The 23,800-nt window shown below is 53.0% G+C and overlaps 2 protein-coding genes across 7 annotated transcripts in view; one reads left to right on the forward strand and one right to left on the reverse strand.

The window, feature by feature from the left end:
• Window positions 1-684: 684 nt before the first annotated feature.
• On the reverse strand, window positions 685-13,775 carry NAGPA (N-acetylglucosamine-1-phosphodiester alpha-N-acetylglucosaminidase). 4 transcript variants are annotated; one of them, XM_076074092.1, is made up of 13 exons: window positions 13,063-13,775; window positions 10,147-10,372; window positions 9,691-9,968; window positions 8,812-8,975; window positions 7,976-8,084; window positions 7,230-7,358; window positions 6,368-6,573; window positions 5,808-5,855; window positions 5,237-5,365; window positions 4,346-4,468; window positions 3,335-3,404; window positions 2,564-2,648; window positions 2,072-2,161 (listed from the first exon to the last, which is right to left on the reverse strand). In XM_076074092.1, exons 1-12 carry the CDS (start codon window positions 13,188-13,190, stop codon window positions 2,582-2,584), a joined length of 1,677 nt encoding a protein of 558 aa, XP_075930207.1. In that variant the 5' UTR covers window positions 13,191-13,775; the 3' UTR covers window positions 2,072-2,161; window positions 2,564-2,581. The 4 variants fall into 4 exon arrangements, with proteins under 4 accessions (XP_032827150.2, XP_032827149.2, XP_075930206.1 ...); XM_032971259.2 differs by lacking the exon at window positions 2,564-2,648 and having other exon boundaries at window positions 685-2,161; window positions 10,150-10,372; XM_032971258.2 differs by lacking the exon at window positions 2,564-2,648 and having other exon boundaries at window positions 685-2,161.
• Window positions 13,776-13,893: 118 nt separating this feature from the next.
• Window positions 13,894-23,800, forward strand: part of NUDCD1 (NudC domain containing 1) — a 31,389-nt gene continuing 21,482 nt past the window's right edge. The window contains exons 1-3 of one of the 3 annotated variants that reach the window (XM_032971261.2): window positions 13,894-14,181; window positions 21,204-21,358; window positions 21,608-21,793. In XM_032971261.2, the coding sequence (XP_032827152.2) occupies window positions 14,070-14,181; window positions 21,204-21,358; window positions 21,608-21,793 (453 nt within the window). In that variant the 5' untranslated portion in view covers window positions 13,894-14,069. Of the gene's footprint in view, window positions 14,258-15,286; window positions 15,601-21,203; window positions 21,359-21,607; window positions 21,794-23,800 lie in introns of those variants that run through there. The other 2 variants (XM_032971262.2, XM_032971260.2) reach the window with 2 other exon arrangements.

Raw genomic sequence — 23,800 nt, forward strand, 5'->3', positions numbered from 1 at the left:
ACGATTTTTTTACGTTGATCAGCGCAGGTGGGCAGCTTAAACGCGAGCACAAGTACAAGACAAAGGATTTTGCTGTCCACGAATCCCCGCAGCACCTGTTATGCATGGTCACTCATCCATGTACAATTAAGCAGAGGAAGATGCGTTGGTTTAGAACAAATTGTAGCTGTTATGCACTGAGTGTCAACCTGGATCAAAGTCCCTTGGCTTTGAAACAAATACCTGCTGTTGTTTTGCTGGCGGATGTGCACGCGAGTGCCACTCGGTACCAATCGTGGCGTACAAAAGCCCCCCAATATAAACACGGAGCTCCACAAAACACTTTGATATTCAACCGCTGTGGTTGTTGACCTTCGCGGTCGGTACTAAAGTGGCTGGCTTGGTGCCCCGGAGCCTTTCGAGATGTGCCAAATTGAGTCGTCGAGAGGGGAGGAGTGGACTCTACTCCGATTCATCCCATCCGGATGTTCCATCGAGACATCCAAGCCTGCATCACCTCTCACCTTGACGACGGCAGTTCTATCCTCCAATAGGTGGTTTGCTCATCCACTCTGTGCTCAACCATCCCACGGAGGCTCGCAGTAACACACTTTTTCCCGCACCTCCACGTACGGTGCGAAAGAAGTTCAACATACATACTTAGTCATCCACTCACTGCCCGGCAAAACCGACGACAGTGTGACGTCCTGCGGCAGAACGTTTATTTCATCACGGCCCGTGAAACGCTTCCACGGATGCAGCGAGTTCCACCGTCGGACAAACCACGAGGCACTTGCCGACACAACAGCAGCAGACGCTTAGTCCCCGTGTTGCTCGTCCCCCGGAATCCACCCAGTCCAGCCTTCCTTGGCTCGTAGTCCCAAGAGATGAGCAATGTGCGTATATCAATAAGTGTTGCAACACAACCGGCCAGGGAACATCGTTGGGAAACGAAAATCAAACAAACGAACGTTTCTGCCGGCCGGGCCACAGACCCGACCCGTTGACGTCACAGCATGCCGCACGGCGGCGAGTCGTTCACAGTTAAGAATTGCACCTCGTTAACACATCCGTCGCCACCTCTTCCCGCGTCGCATGGCACGAGAGCCGCAGGGAAGGCTCTGCGCACGCATGAAGGGGGACGCAACGCCCGGCTCCCACATCTCACAAAATTAATACCCGCAGCGCGCTCGCGGAAATCACGCCATCACCCTCACGACCGGTCTGTCGACGACTCGTGCACTTCCCGCAAAGACCACGGCATCCCCATTGGCATGGAACTGCGAGTCCGGAAGACATAACTGCCAGACCATGGCGTGCGTCCCTATTGGTACGGAGCTGCCGTGGCCGAGTGCGCGATTCCATCATCTGACGAAGCCGAAGGCCGCGCTAAACCAGGGCTACTTACGAATGATCGTCGATGGCAAATGTCAATGGCTGTCGCTAAAATCTGTCCAAATCTAAATCAGCCATTCCAATACAATTGCAGGCATCGTCATCACGTCACGTTTATACAGGGCCAAGGGGGACCACCCTCCGCCATCATCTGTTCCTGCGCAGCAAAAGGTGGGCATAGCACCAGGCAGCAAGTGGGCATTAGTCTGCTGGCATGCAACGATCTTGCCACGTGGCAACATGACCTCAACTGCGAGTAAGAATAGCGGAGCTGCCACACATAGCCTCATTTTTGTTGAATAACGTTCACGGGAACTTTAACGTCCATCGTGAAGTACACTGTGCGTGTCCACGATTAATACACCCGTATGGATAAGCTCACCCTTGCCATAGGAATGTAGAATTTCTACCACTGGCTCAGGGTTGTAAACAGAAGATGAGCACAGCCTCAATGCTCATTCAAGCAGGAAACTACTATTCACCAGCACCATGTGACCGTCCTGCTCACCTGCCCTCTCCCAATGCAACCGACCTCTACGTGACCCCTGGCGGTCCCGTAAGCAACACCACGGAGGCCTTCACCTCGTCGTCATCGTCGTCGTCTCCTGTGCTGACCTCCTCCTCGCGGGCCTGGCGACCGTTGGCGGTGGGCACCAGCGCGTGGTACTCGTAGCGCTCAGGCCCGTGTGCTCGCCGACACCGGGCTGGCCCCAACCACTGCAGCACGATTCCCAGCATCAGCAGCACCGCCAGCACGGCCAGCGCGGAGGAGACGAGGAACCAGGGGCTGGGCGGAGGGACGGAACGGCGAGGGGAGAAATTATATCATCGCGTGTCGGGCCAATTGCATGTCCCGGCGCGGCAGTTCAAACAAGGGGGGACATTTCTTAAATTCCCTCCACCGACTCCGTCCACCCAGCAGTATGAATCAGTCAGGTGATCATTAAGTCGCAAGTGGTGGGGTAAAGTGTGGGTGCTCCCAAGATGCCTGACCATCGTGACAGAATAGGCCAAAGTAGTGCACATCCTTCTTTCAGCAGTGGTGCGAGCAAGCAACCGCAGGGTCTGCACCTTAACTTTTACAAATGCGTTAACGGCCCCAGGAGACAAAGTGAAGGACAGAAGATGGCAGTGGTCGGGCCCCGGGCCGGGCTTGTTCTCGGCACGGGATGCACCCCCCCCCTCGTACTTGGGCGATGCGAAGTGCTCAAGTGGAAGGAAGCCGAAGCCGGGGGAGACGGGAACCCAGGGTGATAGACGTAGGCGTAGGAGATCTAGCAGGAAAAGGATTGAAGGAGGCAGTCCTCTTCTCCCACATGGCTCAATGTTAGATGGCTAAAAGCATCCGAGATCTCTGGGGCCGGCTTATGGAGGCAGTGGCTGGCGTTTGTGGAGGCTGAGGAAGGCAGTGATACCGGCTTCATGGTGGAAATGCATTCATTGTGAAAAGTGACCTGAGTTCGATTCCCGGACAAGGCTAACCTCAGTGGCAATAACTGAACTGGTCCTAAGCACCATCTACCCCAGTCCCCTTCACCAACATGAACTAACCAGCATGGTGAAGTATGGTCAAATCACTTTTTTCTACCTTTGATTTTCAAATTCTAAGCGGAATTATGGACACATGCGTTTAATACAATGGGGTGCAGCAGGGAGCTCAGCGGCAGAGCGAGCAGCTTCCAATCGGATGGGCGCGAGGTCATATCCTGCTTGGCTGCTGACTCAGTCCACCATCTCTCTCCTAGGGTCAATGAAACGAGCACCACTTTGTGGGGAAATCAAGTGGCTTTCCTATAGATATACTCGACCGCGCCATAGGAATGTGGAATTTCCACCACTGGCTCTGCAGGGTTTGTACACGCGAGACGACCGCCGATGTCTCGATGCTCCTTTCGAGCTGGAAGCCGCGACCGGCTGCGATGTCGAGTGCGGGGATCCGCGGCGCCGCAGCGGCACTTACTCCGTAGCAAGACGCGAGAGGCTGGCGGCTGCGCCCTGCCGCACCGCCTGCTGCGCGAGGCAGGAGCACACTGCAGGGGGAGCACAGCACAGCGAGCCACTCCAACCAACCACAAGTTTAATTAAATCAACGACGGTTAAGTACATTTGGCTCATAACACGAGACTAAATTCTATGCTTCTGCGGATGTGTATACTTTAACTTAGCTATTTCAATGCTAAATTCTATGCTAATTCCTTTGTCAAGGGGTGCCTTTGCGGATGTGTATGCTTTAACTTTAACATAGCCTTTTCTGTGACCAGTCACAAGCTAATCACTCAGCCATTTCAATGCTAAATTATATGCTAATTCCTTTGTCAAGGCGCTTTGTTTCTTCTCGCACAGCTTAAAGGTCGTGATCTCAGCGTGGCTTTCTCACTCCAGTGCTGTCCTCCAGACAGTCTCGTCCCCTTCACCTGATGAAGGCCGCTTGTGTTGTGGCCGAAACGTCGTGTGAATATTATTGTTATTTTATTTTATCAATTTATTATTTTATTCTCATTCTACGTGACTTTACCGAAAGAACCAAAGAAGATACCACACAGGTGTCTGTGTTTCACAGACGGGTATTTGTCTGCCATTGGGGTATGACGTTACTGTGTGATTTAAGTAAATTGCGAGCAATCTTTTGAAAGTTGGCAAAGTTCGACGGCGATTCCGGTACTCGCGGCCTGCTCTACCTCGACCAGCCCCACCGGGTCTTTAACGTCCGCCGTGAAGCAGACGGCACCATAGTTTGTTAACCGTTAATACACCCGTCGCAGTATTACACCAGGGTGGCCACTGGTCTCGAACCGCTGTAATAAGCGGCGAAGGCGCCATCGCTCGGCCACGTCACAGGACTGGTCAATGGTGATGCCATTGTCGCCATTGTCGCCATCGTCGCCACCCCTTCTCCTGGTGGAGTGGGGGCCCACGTGTGGCCACGGGTAGGGAGGGGGTGGTCACACGAGGGCTTTGCCGGGGCCGTCACCTTTGCTGACGCTGCTGGGGAGGGCGCCGCCGGTGCAGTTGCCGGTGACAGCGTCGCACGTGCAGCTGCGGCTGCAGTTGCACTCGAGGGTGCAGCCAGAGCCGTGCAGGCCCGGAGGGCACTCTGCAGGGCATGGGAGTGGGGGGGGGAAGATAAGAGTATACGAATCAAGTTGTTTAACATACTCGGTGAGTTGTTGCTAATTTTACAAAAATCGCTGCCGTAAAAAAGTGTGCAGCGAGGAAGTCGGTATCCTGCATTGCGAGAGCAGCGTAGCCTCAAAGGCCTCCTCTCCAAACTCCACACGGTCGAAAACGCCGCTGCCAGACTCCTCACCAATCCAATGCTGGATTAATATCAAGATTGCACTAGCCGCCTTCAAAATAATCCACGGACTCACCCCTGTTTATCTCTCCCCTCTCATTTCACTCGACTCCCCTCCTCCACACACTCTTCTACCTCTCATCTCACTCGACTCTCCTCCACACACTCCCTCATCTCTCCCCACTCATCTCACTCTACTCCCCTCCACACACTCTCCTACCTCTCTCTTCTAAGCTCACTCTACTCCCCTCCACGCACACTCCAGTGAACGGCCACTCAGTGGGATGTCACTTATTCTCCTTTGCTTCCCCCACAGTTTAGAAGGCCCTTCTATCAGCCTTCCATGCTGTGAAGTCCCCGTCCCTGTTCAGGTCCAAGCTCAAGACCTCCTCTTCTTCTTAGCCGATGACCGGCTTGCCTCTAGATCAAGTAGTTGGGGTTTGCGTGAAGATTAGAGGCTGGATCGAGGAATAGGGGACCGTGTGCAGGGTGGTTTTGGGGTGCGGGTGCAGGGTGGTGTTGGGGCGAGAGTGCAGGGTGGTGTTTGGGGCGAGAGTGCGGCGCTACCTGCGTCACAGTGGGCGCCGTGAAACCCACGCGCACAACCGCAGCGCCCGCTCACAGGGTCACAGGTCGCGCCATGCGCACATGCACACCGCTGGGCACAGCCGCCCCCGAACCATCCCTTGGGGCAATCTGGCACACAGCGGGGACGACATAATCACCATCACCACCACACTCAGCCATGATTTATCCACCTCAATATAACGATCCACTCTGCACCTCCACACAAGAGCTGACTGCATCGATCTGGAGTGCTTTCTTCACTCCGTGTGAGGAATGATTTCATCAGTTCAGGTTTCTTCCAGGTATAACCAAACCAAAGCAAAACCCTCTCTCGATGGCACAAACACGGCCGGAAAATCCCATTACTAGCAGCAACAACAACCGCCATTGCCACTAAGTGGCGGTGACGTCACGATGTCGCTTATGCCAGGCTATGTGCACGTAAAGGCCATGTGAAGTGTCAGGTCACGGGACAGACCCATGTACCATGGGTCGACTGACTGAGATGACTGGTCGATACACCACCTGTGCCCCCCGCAGCAGCAGCAGCACCAACAGCAGCAGCGCTTACCGGTTGTGCAGTTTTCACCCATCCACCCGGCGTCACAAACACAGCCATCTGCCGGGACACACACATCCACACACACGTGCACAGGTACTCCATCAGCACCTGGCCGGGCAGTGCCTAATGTGTTTATTATGGGCCTACTGCAGGCTAGCGTGCTCACTACCCAATCACGTACGTGTAATGCCCTTACTGTCAATCCACTGCTGGCTGAGGGCCCTCGCATGCCATTCGGGTTTCAAGGGTTATTTTATTTATGGATGCTGAACTTCTTTCGCAGTGTACGTAGCGAACCGTGCTAATCGGTGGTGCGTGTGGTTACAAGACCATTCCTCACCAGGTTGGTCAGTGCGGGTTGGTGAAGCGGGGGAGGAGGACGTAACACTCGCCACTGATGTTAATTATGACGGGGATTCAAACTCAGGCCACTGGGTTCATAGAGCGGCGCGCTAACAAATGCGTCACCGCTCCATCTACATTTGGCCACAGGCATTCATAACATCACTCCCGCCAATGCAGACGGGCACGTTAAGGGAGCCTCCACAAAGCACCGGGCCGGGCGGTACCTTCCGTGCAAATGCCACGGCCGCTGCAGTTGCCGGCGCCGCAGAGCAGCGCGTCGCACGCGGCGCCCACCCAGCCCCGCCGGCACCGGCACAGCCCGGCCACACACTCGCCGTGCTCGCCGCACCCAGGCGGCGCACACGCCGGCTCATGCACGCACAGCACAGTGGAGACGCGGCGCGCGCACCGCCACATGGGGTCTTCCGCACTGCACACACGCGCGTACGCACACGGGGACATCATGATGCGACAGTCAATCAAAGAGGACCGTGTGCGTGGTGGTATTGTAATATTGTGATTGTGTTTGCATGTAAGAGCTTTTGAAAGAGAAGTGATGTGCTAGCATGGGGTCGACTGTTCATAGCTGGTGGGTAACAACCCATTGTTTCCAATTCCTCGTGCAAACGGCTGGTTCGTGGAAGCTGTTCAGGTTCTAGAAAAAACCCGTAGCCATGATACGTTCTACGTGCGCCGCTCGGGGAGAAATGAAATTGATTTTTGAATCAAAGCCATATTGACAATTCTTCGAATAATGGCAGGGGAGAACTGTTCCATGTCTGTCAAAAAGTGCTAATCGCACAATCACCCAGGACCCACCCGATCTCATGAGAAGCTAATCAGGACTGAGCCCGCATAGCACGTGGGTGGGTGATCACCATGCACGGATTGGCACAGGGCTTGCGATTATTACGTTGTGGGCAGCAGAGGGAAGGGCAACAAAACCCATTGCAGTACTCTTCTGCTCTAACACCAACACTCCATACCTTTACCAACGCACACTGACCAGCATGAAGTATTGTTAAATAAGCCTCAAGACATGCGTAGTGGTAACGCATTACAGGAAGTACACATAGCCACACACACCAGTGGTCGGACGGGTAGTTGGCGAGCGTGCCGTTAAGCACCAGTGTCGCTGAGCCCCCACCGTCCAGATTCACGGCATTCATGACACCGTGGGCCTGCAGGAAGGCGGCGAACTCCCACAGGTTCACCCTGGATGGCACAGGCACGACGCATGGAATTGAAAACCAATGAGCAGCTCTTAAATAAAAGACAAAGAACCCCCGGATAGGGTTAACAAACTGTTGGGGTGCTGTAAGCGACCACTTATGAAGGCCGGCATGGCGCACGAGCGGGTGGGTGGCCAGCATCACGCCCGGCTGCTTTTGTCTCCCAAGTGGTGATGTTTACACCAGGTACTTATTTGAGGCTGAGTCGACCTAGTGGAGGCCCAGGACCCGGTTCAGATAATTGTCACTGATGTTGGCTGTGAGCGGGAATCGAACTCAGGTCTCCAGTTTAATAACGTAGCAAGATAACTGCTATACTACTGCTCCCCAGCTCTTAAATCAAGGCCGCGGATTCGCCATGGCTGTAGCGAAGGTGGTGGTGGTGGGAGAGATAGCGGCCGTGGTAGGAATGGTGGTGGTAGGAAGAGTGGAAGTGGGGTGGTGGCTGTGGTGGCGGTGAGGATGGTGGTGGCGGTGGGAGTGGTGGTGGTGGCGTTGGGAGTGGTGGTGGTAGCGGTGGGAGTGGTGGCTGTGGGATTGGTGGCGGTGGGAGCAGTGGAGGCGGCAGACCCACGTGTGCGTCTGCACCCGCGCTCGTACCCGCGTGCGTCCGTTTGCCCGTCGATCTGCACGAGGACGACGCGCCCCTCGCGGTCGTGCCCGACGGCCGTGCGTGCCGACACCACGCTAATGAAGCGGTCGAACGTGCCTGCCGGAACAGACACACAGATCCCCACCGTGTTGCCTTAGCAGACGGTTCAGCAAAGTGCTGCTAGCCAGCACCTACAGACACACATATATAGATCCACACAACCGCTATTCGCATGTGCCAGGCTTGGTGAAGCTAAAGAAGCGTCCCAGGCTTGCTGGCAGGAAATCACAGGACAGATCCAGGTGTTATGCATTGACTGGCTGAGATGACTCACAGATGTACCTCCTGCGCTCCCCACTACCCGACTTGCTGGGATTTGGCCGCCGGTGCTGTTTTTTATTGTCACCATCACTCCTCCTCATGCCATGGTTGTCGAAGGGTGGGTACCTCCAACTGCCCAGTAGCGAGCTGAACAAGCCTCCTCCACATAGGCCATTCTTGATACCTCTTTGCTCTGGGTAGTGTCTCTCACCTTTAACCCCTGAATAAGTTCGGCCGGTTTTCAATAGGGTGAGTCCCTAATAGCTACTTTATTAAAAAATGTGGTTATCTTGGATAATCTTCATGAGCGTTACAGAGCACCTCCCCCCACCCCCACCCCGTTAGAGGTAGAAGATCAGACAGTAATACAGTACAGTAATATGGAAGAATGGATGCGGCTTGCCATTGACCAATTTCAACCTTGGCTGAAAAGCATTGCAAGGCAGACGACACGTGGGCATGAAACCAGGGCTGCGTGCAACACGGTACCCGCCACGGCGGGCATGCAGGGACAGCGCCGCACCGGTCTCCTGGGTGTCGCCACACTCGACGACACGGCTCTCGTTGATGTAGATGGAGCCGTTACGCAACAGCCACACCACGCCGGACACTAGCTGCAGCCAGGGGCTCTGCTCCGCACCATCCTGTTCCTCCTCTTCCTCCTCCGCTTCGTCGTCCGACAGGTACCTACACGGTACCACCATACCCCAGGCGGAGTTCAAGTGTGGTCTTCTGGCTCAGACCGCATGCTGAGAATTTACTCTCGAAAACTTTTGCCATGTGCTATTGCAGGCGTCTGAAGATGCAGGGGACCGTTGTGAATAATGATCCATGTGTATGGCATGAGGAAACAGACAGACATTGAATGCTTAGTCTAGGACAAAATCACCCAGAACATGGGCATCTGAAGGTGAAGATCCACAAGGTAGTGAGTAGCGAAAGCTGTAGAGAAGGATGCTCCACACAGGGCCTAACCCAAGACATCGCACTTCTATTGCTGCTGCATAAAAAAACAATGTGCCAAGTCCCTCAGATACTTAAAGCCAACACTCGTAGAGAGCAAAATTCCTTGGGTTAACACCAGAACCGTGGAGCGAGCCTTTGTTATGATGCAGGGTTGAGAACTCTTTTCCTTACCGAGCGCCGGACAGGACTATCAATTACCTTTGGCAAACAACCACACATTAACGCTCAATCTTAGCGTTGTCCATTATGTGAAAAATAATTATAAACGTTGACAGAAGATGTGACGGGCAATAGCCAGGTGGCTCAGAGATCAGAAGTCGCATTAGGCGCTATGCAAATCAAAACTGAACTGCATTTGTATTCCAACTGTCTATAGTCACAGCTCTACGCTGATCTCGACAAGAGTAGCTAGCGCGAACCTCGCAGCGATGCTCACCCGGTGACGATGGTGCCGTCCCGGCGTATGCCGAAATTCGCGTTCCTCACTCCGTTGGCGCCGAGCACGGAGCGCCCGTCGCTCACGATGTTGCCGAGGCAGCGCCCCATGTACGGGCGGAAGAAGCCGGCGTTGGCTGAGACGAGGCAGCGACGCGTCTCTGCCGTCTCCGCCACCGTCTCGCGCCGATAATCCGAGCACCCGCCGTCTCCTCCCGGCTCCAGCACCGACAGGGTCCGTGCCGGATCCTCCACCACCGTCCAGTGGCCGTACACGAACTGCGCAGAGGGGCGGGAAACTGCGTGGGAAACATCATTCACATTACAGATCAATGCCGGGGAGGTGCAAATGTATTCCATCTGGAGACTCCAGATATTTCTTCTCCAAGCTCAACACTGCTTGCTTTTCAAGTGCCACAAAAAAGAACATGATGAAGAAGACTACTACTACTACGACTACCTTCTTAGCGCCGTCGCTAGTTTTGATGTCGGAGACGAACTGGTGCGTGATAACACCGTGACCGTGGGCCACGCCGGGCCCGGGCCGGTGAGCAGGCCACGCTTCGTGGGTGACGTTGCCATAGGTCCCCGGTTGACATTGCCGCACCACGCGCAGCGGCACGCGGGCCCCGTGCGGGGAGCCCGCCGGGTAGGGCAGCAGTAGATCGTCATCGAGGGACGGTCTGAGGAGGCACGGGGGAGACCGGGGTCATGAAGGGTCACGGTATGGAATCATACTAGACTTTATTCAGTCTCTTCCATCATCATCATGAGCCAAGATCGATCTACTGCCGGATGAAGGCACCCCCTCCTGCCCCCATCCGTCGCCATCTCTCAAAGTCTCACAAAGCAACAATCTAGCTCCCACAAGGCGGGTGCTGGAGTGGGCCCTACACTACCAAACGTCCCTTTGGCCCACCAAGTTCACTCTCCTTAGCGATACATCAGTTACAGTGAAAACGCGCGCCAGAAACGTTAATAATCGATCAGAGTCGAGCACCATTACGCAGAAAAAATCGAAGCGGGCCGATTGATGGACCGAAATCGGCTTCTGATTAGCTGGTGCTGATCTCCAGGCGCCTGCTGGGATCCGAGAAGAATAATGTTCAGCAAGCACTCTCGGTGCCAGGCTGGGTGCTGTCGCGACTGACAGGAGCTCGCCTCCTCAGCCACTACGCTCGCGTCGGCAACTTCTCAAGGTGGTATGTTTGTTTGTTGTAGTACAGAGTTAGTCTGATAGCTTTAATCTAAATTGTCTTATGGTTGTTGTTGTTGTTTTGCACACAGCATTGATATTCGGTGCTTTTTCTGGAAGACTTTGCTGTTTTTTTCCTGGATTGTTATGTTGCACGTGGTCATTTTAAGATGTTTCTTGTTCATGTTTGTTGCGGTTGCACCCGATTCAAGAGCCGAATGGCTCACAGGGCTATACCTAATAAACTGAAATTTAAACATGCTGCTTCCTGTGCTTCTGTGCACGTATTGTAGGCTGCTGCTCCCTCTGCTTTTGAATGTGGGGTCACGCGCAATGTGCATGACCCCCGCTGTCCCGGTGGACACACACACACACACAGGTTAGGTGGCGCCACCCAAGTGGGGAGTGGCCCTGGGAAGGAACGCTGCTGCCACGTTGCAGTCCCGGGCTGTGCTGTGGTGGGGGGGGGAGTCGACCCGGCCTGGCGTGGTCTCGTGATTATTCTCGTGATTATTCACGAGACTCCGGTAACCACCCGTTTAATTAGTGACATCGGAAGCAACAGTTGCTCAAGTTGTGCGATCGTACAACGCAAAGCGACCATTTAGCGTCGCTGTGGCGAATGTAAGTTATAAAATAACAGGATAATCCGCCTCCACAGATCTGTCCCTCAAAATAAAAAAAACAATTAAAAGTAACACGGCCTTCTGGGAATGCACGATACCAGCAGAACTGGCTCAACACAAGCTCTGGACAGATTTCGACCATTCGGCAGATCCATGCTTTAACCAATATTGAACTGCCAGAGATGTTTGCTTACAGCTCAGGACGCCCCTCTTCGATACGAGTCCCTAATTCGACGCAACACTACACAAATACACACCACAATCACGAGCGCATTATACAAGATGCGCACTTGTGTGGATAAACTGCATCGCCGCCCACCCTCCCCACCCTTTTTTGTTTGTAAATTCCACTGCTGGATGAAGGCATCCCGGTTTCGGGAGTGGTTCGCGCGCTGCGCCCCAGACCCGGCCACCGAGTTGGACTCCCGCCCGCGGCCAGCGACCAGAAAGTCCGTGAGGTGTGACCCCCCCCCCCCGGCCGGCACCCCGCCACCATCGTGGGCTCCTGCCGGCCTTCCGAGAAGGTTGATGATCGCCAACAGAAACTTGCCCCCAAAAGTCCGCTCAGGGTACAACCGGGGAGACCTTTCGCAAAACCAAATAATCAACCGACGCTTACTGCGTTTGTGTGTGAGGCGCAAGTAACACAAACTCAATGGATGTGTCAACGACACTGCCCTAAAGGGATGTTTGGTGGGGAGGGGGGACACATACTTATGAAGACGACGTTTCGGACAATGGCCCTTCATCAAAGCAAACAACGGCGGTGGCTGAAGTTCGTGTGTGGAGAGGCAGCTCACCACCACCCGTTCGGACACCGCTCCGAACGGGTTGTGGTGAGCCGCAACTACCCATCGATGTTCCCCGTGGTCGGGAGTACTGTATATAGTACGTACTGTATATAGTACGTACTGCTGAGCGCACTACGCTAACCACTGCGCCCACCGCTCCTCACACGGGCCAGCAACGCGACCCACCAGAAGTGGAGTCCTGGGCGCTTCACAAGTCACACGATGCGGGCCTGGGTCCACGTCTGGGTCAGAACGTTCACTCGACGTTCACTCCACGTACAGGGAGCGCCAGTCCACGACCTTTTAGCGACTTCCAGGCAAATTCCACCCAGCAAGCACACCCCCCCCCCTCTCTCACTCGACATCTCAATCAGCAACCCGCACAAACCACGCGTTGACAACTCGTACCTGTCACAGCTTTGATAGTGCTATCTTGATTTGAAGCTTTCGTGACTGCAGGAATACATACTCTGTGCTCCTTTCGGTAAAGTCACGTAGGTATAAAATAAAATCAATCACGACGTTTCGGGCGCAACACAAGCGTCCTTTCGAAACCACCTGATGACGGACGCTTGTGTTGCGCCCGAAACGTCGTGATTTTATAACTACGTTACTTGACCGAAAGAAGCAAAGAGTATAGTTTTGATAGTGCTGTTTGTTGCTGGCCTCTTAACGCCCGGGCGCGTGCTCAACAATCTGTTCAATGAAAGTAAGGGGGGGGGGGGTCTTGGTTCACTTGGGCCCGGCTTGCGTTCACTCACCCCGTGCGCCCTGCTCGCCACGGCTCCGCCCGCACCGTCAGACACACGAACACCGACACCACCACCACCGCCGCCGCGAACTCCCGCGGCCAGAGTCGCCCTCGCTGCCGCCCCCGCGTCCCCACCATGTCGCCCTGGCCCGTGGGACCCGGCCCCGACTGGGGCGCCTCGCGCGCGTCGGGGTTATCCCCCCCACTCCTCCTCCTCCTCTCACCGCCCTTAGTAAGATGGCGGTGACGGCAATCTTCACGCTTCTTACTCAGCGGTGAACCCCCTTAGTAAGATGGCGGTGCCGGCAATCTTCACGCTTCTTACTCAGCGGTGAACCCCCTTAGTAAAATGGCGGTGACGGCAATCTTCACGCTTCTTACTCAGCGGTGAACACCCTTAGTAAGATGGCGGTGACGGCAATCTTCACGCTTCTTACTCAGCGGTGAACCCCCTTAGTAAAATGGCGGTGACGGCAATCTTCACGCTTCTTACTCAGCGGTGAACACCCTTAGTAAGATGGCGGTGACGGCAATCTTCACGCTTCTTACTCAGCTGTGAACCCCCTTTAGTAAGATGGCGGTAACGGCAATCTTCATGCATCTAAGGGCATGATAACCCCTTAGTAAGATGGCAATCCTCACGCTTCCAAGCGGTGAACCCCCTTAGTAAGACGGCGGTCACGGCAATCTTCACGGTTCCTACTAAGCAATGAACCCCCTGAGCAAGATGTCAGTAACGGGGATCTACACGCAAATCGCCATCTTGCTAAGGGCTGGAGCCCCTTCGCGAGGTCGAAGGCCTCGAGGTTCGTGACGACATCGCGAGCCCCCCCCGCCCCTACCCAATATGGCGCCCTGGTACTTGTCCTCGCCCCCTCCGTGCTGAGGTGTCCGTGTGCGGGGCTCCACGCGTCCCACCCTCGCCGCGGCCGCGATCACAGCTCGCCCGAAATTAACGGGAGAGCGATCAGAGCTTCAGCCAGCCGCACCGAGAGATAGACGAGCGGCTCGCGAACCATGGCGGCAAACGTCTCGCTCATCGTGAACCGGGCCCTGCTGGACCCCAACTTTGAGAGCTACCGCCTCTCCCTGGACCCAATCCCCACGTACAGCGTGCAGCTGCAAGAAGGTAACCGAGTCGATCGGTGAGCTGATGATCAATTCAGCTGCTCTAGGGACCGAGCAGGTGGACCCTGTGAGCAATGGTACCTGTCACACTCTCACGCTGTCACACGCTCTCTCACACTCACACACTCTCTCACTCTCACACTCTCTCTCACACTCTCACCCTCACACACTCTCACACACTGTCACTCTCTCACGTTCTCTCACACACCCACTCTCTCACCCACTCTCTCACCCTCTCACCCACTCTCTCACACTCTCTCACCTACTCTCACACTCTCAAGCTCTCTCACACACTCTCACACACTTTCTCTCACCCTCTCTCACTCTCACCCACTCTCACTCTCTCACACTCTCTCCCACTCACTCACACTCTCTTACCCTCTCTCTCACCCTCTCACCGTCTCACGCTCTCTAAATCTCTCCCGCTCTCTCCCGCTCTTATCCTCTCTCGCTCCTAATTCTCTCACCCCTCTCACACTCTCACCCTCTCTCACCCACTCTCTCACACTCTCTCACCCTCTCTCACTCTCACACTCTCTCACCCACTCTCTCGCTCTCTCTCACCCTCTCTCACTATCACCCTCTCTCACACTCTCTCACACTCTCACCCTCTCTCACACACCCTCACACACTCTCTCACCCTCCCTCACTCTCACACTCTCACCTCTCTCACCCTCTCTCTCACTCTCACCTTCTCTTACCTACTCTCTCACTCTCACACGCTCTCACCCTCTCACGCACTCTCTCGCTCTCTCACCCTCTCTCTCACTGTCTCTCACCCACTCTCTCGCTCTCCCTCATCCTCTCTCACACTCTCACCGTCTCACGCTCTCTAAATCTCTCCCGCTCTTACCCTCTCTCGCTCCTAATTATCTCACCCCTCTCACGCCAACAGGCATCTCGCAACTACGACGGGACTACGAGTGAACCTTCATTCGGCTACTCTGAACCTCTATTCAAATGCCCGTGTGTTCAGCGCCTTTGTCAACCCACTGCCGGATGAGGGCGCTGCCCCCGCTGCTGTGCGTGTCGTGGAGGTCGGTTGACCATACTTCACCACCGTGCTTCTGCCCAGTGCGGTGGTGAAGTAACAAGAGTGCAACTTGGCTGCACTGCCCTGTGCTGCCCAAGATGTAGCCCCGCAGTCGATAACAGCCCCTGATGCGTAGCGGTAGCCAATGCAAGCAGCATATCCAGGCGCTACCCCTGCTTAGCTTCTGTCCCGGGTGATTCGCTCGGTAGGCCACGTGGATTCACCACCGTCACATTTGATAAATGTGCCACGCTCCCACCCGCCTGGTGGATTTTGGGGTTATTTTTATGGCTTTCGATATTTGGAGCTCCCCTCTAAACCTCGTGTTATATGCGGGACCTGGTATATCGACCCCACGCTCTTTCGAGGGAACACGAAACAACCAAGGTAAACATATAGTGCTCGTGAACTGCCAGATTTTCAAAGGCAAGGAAACCTCTCTGTTAGATGTTTTGTAAATGCACATTTAGGTAGTTTTGCATTGAACTAAGAAAATATTTCACATAGAGGGAGGACCCTTGCTAACCCACATCTCTGGCAGTTCACCAGCAGTGGTTTAAACAAGCCGGATTCTGATTGAGACACTGCATATATTGAAAACGGGTCCAGAAGTTTGCTTGTACTAAATCAGTGCTGCTGAAATTATGCACTCCCAGATGGCCGTGTGTGGCTGATGGGATGTAATAAAAAAAAACATAATTTTTTGTATGTGGGGAGACATTATGGGAAGGAGGAAGTGTGTTGCCTGCTTAATGTATGGATCTCTTTGGTTCTTTCGGTAAAGTCGCGTAGAAAATAAAATCATATAATCATAGAATACGGCGTTTCGGTTGCAACACAAGCAACCATCATCAGGTAAGAATGAATGATGAAACACAGACACGGAAACAACACAGGCAGACACACATGCAGAGAGAGACACAGACACACCAAGACACACCGAGCGAGACACACACCAAGAACCAAGACAAACAGAAGGGCAACGACTCTGTGCATTGCGTAACACTTCTTAATTTTACTAAATTAGCTTTCTCAAACTTTCGATTTTCTTGCACTAAACCATTGTCTCTCCTCCAGCCACTGTGGTCCGGAATCTCACGCCGCTCCCCTCGTCTGTCTGCTGGTCCCCTCGTTTTGTCCGCCTCCGCAGTCCTCTCTCTATTGAAGGCCTGAGTCGTTGTGCTTCTGTTTGTCTTGGTGTGTGTCTCGCTCGGTGTGTCTTGGTGTGTGTCTGTGTCTCTATCTGCATGTGTGTCTGCCTGTGTTGTTTCCGTGTCAGTGTTTCATCATTCATTCTTACCTGATGATGGTTGCTTGTGTTGCAACCGAAACGTCGTATTCTATTATTATTTGATTCTATTTTCTACGTGACTTTACCGAAAGAACCAAAGAGTAATTCCTGCAGTCACGAAAGCTTCGAATCTAGTTTAATGTATTAATGTTGGAACCGCACCAGAAGCACGTGGCACGGGCAGAGGCCACCAGGTGGCAGCCGAGTCACAGGGGGCTTTTGTAGATCATCGTTCGTGCAGCCCGAGCACTTCATGGGGGGAAGCGTGTTATCAATATTAAGTGATGATGATTGGCTGGATATGGTTTAATTGTTTCCCTTCGCTCGAAAGGCTCTGAGTTTCTGCAGACGTTTATATGTTTGCAATGTCACAATTAATATTTGAATTGGAGCGAATATCTTCTGACGTTTACCCTAAATAATAATAATAAAAATGCTCGTTGGATCTCAGAAACTGAGCCTGGTTAGTACTTGAATGGGTTACACTGACAGGACTTGGCTGGTATTGTAGGCGTGGAGCTGCGAGGTGTGGCGAGGAGATGGCAGTGCTGATTGTCTTCCCCTCGTATACAGCTCCCTGGGCTCTCTCGGGATTCTCTGGCTTCCTCTCTCACACGAAAGTAAATCTGTCAACTTTGAAAATTGGCCAAAAATCGCAATGTAGCAGGACCCTGCTGAAAAACAGTCTTGGGACTCAGGGAGTCTTCCCTGAGTAAATGCACATTATAATTATCAGTATTATATACGCACTTATTTTGTGGCTATAGCAACGAAGCAGGCGCAAGCAGCTCTGCCTCGCTCCGTGTAATCTTGTGCCCGCATCTCACTCTGCGTCCAACTCGAGCCGTTACTATAGCAGCGGCGGTGGCACCGCTGCACGCAGCTATGTTAAACGATTAAGACTCTTCGCCAATATTAAATTGGAGAGCACCGGTGGTCGGTTTTAATTTACTCAGCAGATAGAGGGATGGGCGAGGGGGCACCTGGCTCGGATCCAGCCACAGAGAACCGACTGCAAGGGACGGGCACGTGGCACTTGAGCTCTCTCCGTCACAGTGGCCAAGTGATTTGGCATAATTATTTGGCAACCTTCAATCATTATTAATTAATTTTAATTCAGATTGTTTATCCCGGAAGGTTTCACTGAGTCTCAGGACTATTTTTCAGGAGGGCCCTGCCAATGTTGAAGCAGTAGGGAGAAATGTTGCCGTGTTTAATCCCAATTGAGTACATTTGTAGGTAAATTTTGAGCATTAGGGTGTTTGGCCAATACCAGTTACATTTTGTGGGCATTATTTTTAAAATGTGGCATAGAGGCTCAAATATGTTTTGTCTGCATGTGTGACGCGTGAAGTAGTCCAACTGCCTGCCGCAGCTGGCCCCATAGGCGGTACATCCACCGGTCATTGCAGTCGGTGAACCCATAACTCCTTGTGTCTGTGCCGTGACCCCCTGCTGGCATCGATCCTCTGCACTTCAACGGGTGCAGCTAGCCTCGGCGATGGTGACGATGTCAGCGTCACCTCGTTGGGAATGGCAGCTGCTGTTGCTGTTGTGTGGTGTGCTATGATGCATCAATTCATAGATTAATATTGATTCCCATGCTCAGCATATATATAAACATATATAAACACCACTTTGCATATCCTGTGTGTGAGCAGGGATTATTTTTATGCACGTTAGGCAGCTTCGCAGTCAATTAAAATATCACAAAGGCAAAAATCCCCTGTATAATCTTAACAAACTGTTGGGGCAAATTCTGTTGGCGAGCACCTGTGAAGGCCGGCACGGGGGTGGGTGGCCAGCACCACGTTCAGCCACCTTTGTCTCCCCATTGGTGATGTTTAAAAATCGCAAAAGGTACTCATTTCGGGCTGAGTCGACCTAATGGAGGCCCAGGACTGGTTCACATATTCGCCACTGTTAGTGTCCACGAGTGGGAATTGAACTCGGGTCGCCGGGTTCGTAGCGCAGTGCACTCGCACACACGCATGCACTCGCACACACTTACACACGTACACACTCACACACACCACACGCTCTCACCGTCACCATCCTCTGCTCAGTTCTTCTTCCAGCACCATAGCGGCATGGATGTGCGGCGTTGGCCATGAATGGAAATCGAACTGGGTTCACCGGGGTCGTAGAACAGCACGCTAACCACTATGCCACCATTCCCCACTTACGAAATAGTATAAGGTTTGACACACACATGCATCTGAATGCACCATCACAATCAAATCGTAGGATGACAAAGCTCAAGGTAGAACTCTCCTGAGCGACGCGACTCGCAACGTGATTCAACACCTCCTCTCTACACCAAGGACCGTGGTCACTGTGGGGCGTTGTTTCTCCGTGGCAGCCCGCGCCGTGTGGAACGTGGCCATCATCGTCCCACTGCCGCTGCACAATCGCAGCAGCAACGTTCAGTCTGCACTGACTTCTAAGAGATGCTTAAAGGCCCCCCCCCCGCCTCATTCTTATGGATTTTTACGGGCATTGAGCCAGGCTGCCCACCTCAGAGTCATGGTCACATACATATATACGTGTTCGTGAAACATTGTGCACGTTATAAATCACTGCATTTATTTATTTAAAGTGTCACGGCGGAATATTACGAGCGTTTTCCCCTTTTGCGGATTACGGCGCTAAATCGGTTGACGTGCTTCTCCCCGGTAAAGAAGCCACTGTTATAGTTAAACGCACAGTTGTCCACATTGTTGACGCGTCTGAAACGTACATCCGGAATATTGCGGGCTGCCCTCGATTAAAATCGAGCGCTCTTTTCACGCGTGAAAGCTGCTGGAGCAGACGCAGTTTGTGCGAGACAGAGGGCAAAAAAATAAAAAAAACATGATACCGTAAAAATTAAATTAAAGTTTGGAGTACCATACAATGGTGGCTGCTGAGTCGTGACGATCGATGGTATCGCACCAAGCCTGGTGCACGCACGCACACCGTGCCACTCAACCGATTTGCCACTTTTCATCTCTTGCCCCTAAGTCAAAGGAAAAGAGATGGGTGCACAGCTTGCGCGGGTGAGTTAGACTCCACCTATAGGTGCCAGAGATCCCTGGGAGCCTTGGGGTTTGCGTGAATCTGGCGCCGTGCTAGTTGTAGCACAGAACCAAATTTGGTGCAATGGTATTGTTTTTGTGCAGTCATTGGTGACCGTGCTGAGAACATCGACTCAACAGTGCATTAATTACTGCTTAGTCCGCGGGTCTATACATGAGTCTACAGGTCTCTTTGCGAGTCTGTGCATCTTTATGTAGGTTTACGGATGGCTATGTCAGTCAATGGTGATCAGGCTGAGACCATCGACTTCACTGCACTTGAGAACTTGGATTAATCACGAGCGGCTGAAACCTGGATCTGAACCCAGAAATTCAGCGGTGCCGACTCAGCATCTCTGACCTGCCACCTCGGCTGGCTGCGTGTAGCTGTGCTACCAGCACCACTGCGACTGCACCATCCGTGGTTTCTGGTGCGGCTGGCCGGTCAGCGATGGCAGCATGGAAGGGGGCAGGGGACGAGGTGGGGGCGGTTGCTTTGTCGCTAAATCTGCGATTTGTTTTGTCTGCACGCGGCACCGTTTTTTCAATGTAATTTGAAAAGCCTCTCGAATGGCAGATTTGTCTCCAATCAAAAGAGCTGCGATCCCGCTTGAATAAACATTGCACGCATGAATATGTAACGCGGCCCTCAAGCTGCTGAGAATTAGCTAAGCTTTAAAGCTCCCTAGTGGGGGAGCGGCGGAGGGGGGGCAGTGATGGGGTATGCCAGGCATCGCCGGTATGAGGTTCTGCACCCACGACTTGCGTCTCGGTAACACGTGTGACAGAGCCGTGGCATCGGCATTGCCAGCCATTCTCTATCCATTGGGGTTTCCAAGTGGCCCAGTGGCCAGAGTGCCAAGCCGGCAAAGCTGAAATGCTGCGTCTAAATTTTGACAGCTGCCCACTATTTAACATCTGGGCTCTCAAGTGTGGCAAGTCGATGGTTTCAGGATGGTCACCAATGGAGACCTGTAGATTTGACAAGTGGAAATAATTGAAAACTCCACTCCCAAAGCTCTAAAACTGAGCAGCAGCGCAAGGCGACGCTGCCGGTGTCATCTCCGCACCGCACTCCCAGTCTCGTGCCGTACTGCGACGGTAACTACCACGGCGTTGGGCTGCACGTTCCAGACTCTGCTTGCGATTCGCAGTGATTTTGGTGGCCAATTAGTCAAACTTTCCTCTGTATTGATATTATTATTTAATATAATAAAAGCAAAACATCAATAACTTCACGGAAGTAGCAGGGTATTTGTAAATAAAACGGGCGTGCCAGGGCATCCCACCCCTAAATTAGCACTGTATTTTACAAGTTCTGGGATGTCAAATTGCGTGGACAATTTTTCATGCCTTGTCTAAACCACTGGCTCGCAAGAACTGAACGTGTGACCATGTTGTGGTTTAAAACCACTGGCTCAATGAGCTGATAAAATGTGGCCACATCCCAATAACAAGCGGCGGTGCAACAAAGACACAACGTTAGTTCGGCTCCGTCCTCATTAGGGCTCTTCAGTACAGTACGACCATCAGTGTTCACTGCTACCATGTCCCTCTGCCATCCGCAACACAACTGGACTTGGGGAGAGAGGGGGGGGGGATGAGGAGATGGCTGACCTGCAGTCATTGTCGTGTGCGCGTAGGTGTGGACGAGGTGGAGCTGTCGGAGGACCTGTACACGCGCGACCACGTACGCGTCTACGGCATGCGCAACCACCTGGTCGCCGACCCCTGGGACGCGACATCGGTCTACTACGTGGACCGCGCCGGGCGCGTGCAGCGCGTGCGCGTTGCGCTGGTGCGTGACAGGCGATGAGTCGTGTTTTGGTAATTGCGATGAGTTGTGGTTAGTGAACCAAAACGAGTCGCATTTGGTTATATGCGAGTTATTTTTAGTTAACTGTGACAAGTCCTGTTTAGTTAATCATGATTAGTCATGTTTAGTGAACCGCTATGGTTCGCGGTTGGTTAAACGAGACCAGTCATGTTTAGATAATAGGTACCAGCTTGAATGTATCCGTGCTGCGCTGGCTCTGTCGCCCGCCAGGACACGTACCTGGGAACGCCGGTGCCCGTGTTCCGGTTGGCGCGGGAGGTGGCAGGGAGCCCCGGGCGCGTCAGCACGTCCATGCACTTCCTGTCGGAAGAGCGGGCGGCACTGTGCGACGGCGCGGGGACGCTGCTCGTGCTGCACACGGGCGCTCGCGCCGTGGAGACCGACGCTGCGTGGGAGGTGAGCGCTGCTGCAAGCCACTCGTGCTACGAGCTAAGTATGCGTGCGTGCGCGCGCGTGTATGGTAAGTGGTCGACTCCACCTTGATTGAGTACTTGGCGTGGTGTGTAATAAACATCGCCACTCGGGAGACACAGGTGGTCAAGCGTGGTGCTGGCCACCCACCCCCTCGTGTGCCATGCCGGCCTTCATAGGTTCTCCCTTACAGCACTTGTCCTAACAGATGGTGGCCTTCTCGCGGCGCACCTGGTAAGTGCCTCATTGTACAACTAATACCGTTACTTCGGCATTTTTGGATATCGCGTATTTTCGATTTCAAATGTGTAAATCGCATCCAAAATAACGGTCCTTTTAAGGGCCAAAATGATCAGCCAAAGAAGAGTGGGACCTACATACGATTGTACCAACTTAACGTGGAAGGCCTCTCACGAGCAAAGTGTGAGGTGCTCGCCAAGTGTTTACAACAAGGACACATTGACGTTGTTGCACTCCAGAAAACCCACGCCGAAGATAACCGACTCGTGAATTATGAAGTCAGCAGATATGACATAATTTCCACCATTAACCATCCGAAATACGGCCTCGCCACCTACATCACGCAAGGCGTTACAGACTATGAGGTGACAAGAAGTCACGACCAATGAAACATGAGCCATTACCATCAGATTAGGTCAGGTGTCCGTGACCAACGTGGATAAACCACCGAAGAATCCCTGGCCAACTCCAATGATCCCTATTACAGCACATCCATCGGTATATGTGGGTGACTTTAATAGCCACCACACACAATTGGGCTATTCCACAAATGAGATCAACTGATTGAATGGTCATCCATAAATGAGATCAACTGATTGAATGGTCATCCATAAATGATTTGTCTGCTTTTCGACCCTAAACAGAGGCAGTTTCCACTCTGCTCAATGGAAGCGAGAGTACAATCCAGATCTCGGCTTTGTGTCCAAAGACCACCATGGTCTCCCGCTCTCCGCTACAAGGAACATCCTAGGACCATTCCCCAGAAGACAACACCGACCAGCAATCATCCACATTGGACTCCAAATTCCGATGATCACACCCAAACCATTTGCTCGGTGGAACTTCCGGAAGGCGAACTCGTCGGCCTTCCAGGGTAAAACAGAAACCGCGCTGCAAACTTTTGACCCGGTGCCGCATAACTACAACATTTTTGCCAACGCCATCATCGAAGCGGCCACCAACAATATCCCCAGAGGCCACCGAAAGCGATACACTCCATGCTGGAATCTGGAGAGCGATGAACTCTTGAAAGCGTTCAAAAGAACTTGCGACGAGACAAAGGCATCAGCACTATTAGAGGTTCTAAATTCGGCCAGAAAACAGCGATGGTGAGAAACAGTTGAGATTAACTTTGCACACTCCAGCCGCAAAGCGTGGAATCTTCTTTACCATCTTGGCGCCAACGTACCACCTATAAAAAAAAGTGCCGCAAGTCACTGCCAACCAAATCGCCTCTCACCTCCTCACCTGCACAAAAGCCGCAATGAAAAAGCAACACAAACAATCTGTGCGCAGAAATCTCGCTGCAACCTTAAGGAGCCTACCAACACGCTCCACGATCTCCCGTCCATACTCAAGGGGAGAGGTGGCTGACGCTCTTCTGGCCACCAAAGCCAAAAAAAACAGGGCAGTGACAACATCTATCCTGGAATCCTTAAGAACTTGGGACCTGTCGGCCAAGACTTGCTCGTGGCCTTGTTTACCACTGTCCATTTAGGTATCACAATCCCCAGAGCCTGGAAGGGAGCAAAGGTCATCGCCCTGCTGAAACCTGGAAAGCCAGAAGATCAGTCCTCAAGTTACAGGCCTATCTCACTACTGTCGACGGTGTACAAATTGATGGAGCGCACGCTGCTGACACGCATTGCGCCCACAGTTGAGCCACACCTGTCTGTCGAACAATAATCAAAATAGCAATCTATGCGTATATTCATGGGATGAATGAACACAAACTTATACTATCAATGATAT

The sequence above is a fragment of the Petromyzon marinus genome, chromosome 45 (genome assembly GCF_048934315.1).
Source record: "Petromyzon marinus isolate PM22_M1 ecotype Great Lakes invasive population chromosome 45, UKy_Petmar_22M1.pri1.0, whole genome shotgun sequence".
NCBI classification, from domain to species: Eukaryota; Metazoa; Chordata; class Hyperoartia; order Petromyzontiformes; family Petromyzontidae; genus Petromyzon; species Petromyzon marinus.

Bases quoted from the DNA above. Each gene is read 5' to 3' on its own strand.
- NAGPA (XM_032971258.2), bottom strand. From the start codon at position 13,190: ATGGTGGGGACGCGGGGGCGGCAGCGAGGGCGACTCTGGCCGCGGGAG. The intron at 5,856-6,367 runs GTACCGCCCGGC...GTGTCCCGGCAG, and splicing joins CCGTGGCATTTGCACGGAAG to ATGGCTGTGTTTGTGACGCC. The intron at 4,469-5,236 runs GTAGCGCCGCAC...CATGCCCTGCAG, and splicing joins CGGCGCCCACTGTGACGCAG to AGTGCCCTCCGGGCCTGCAC.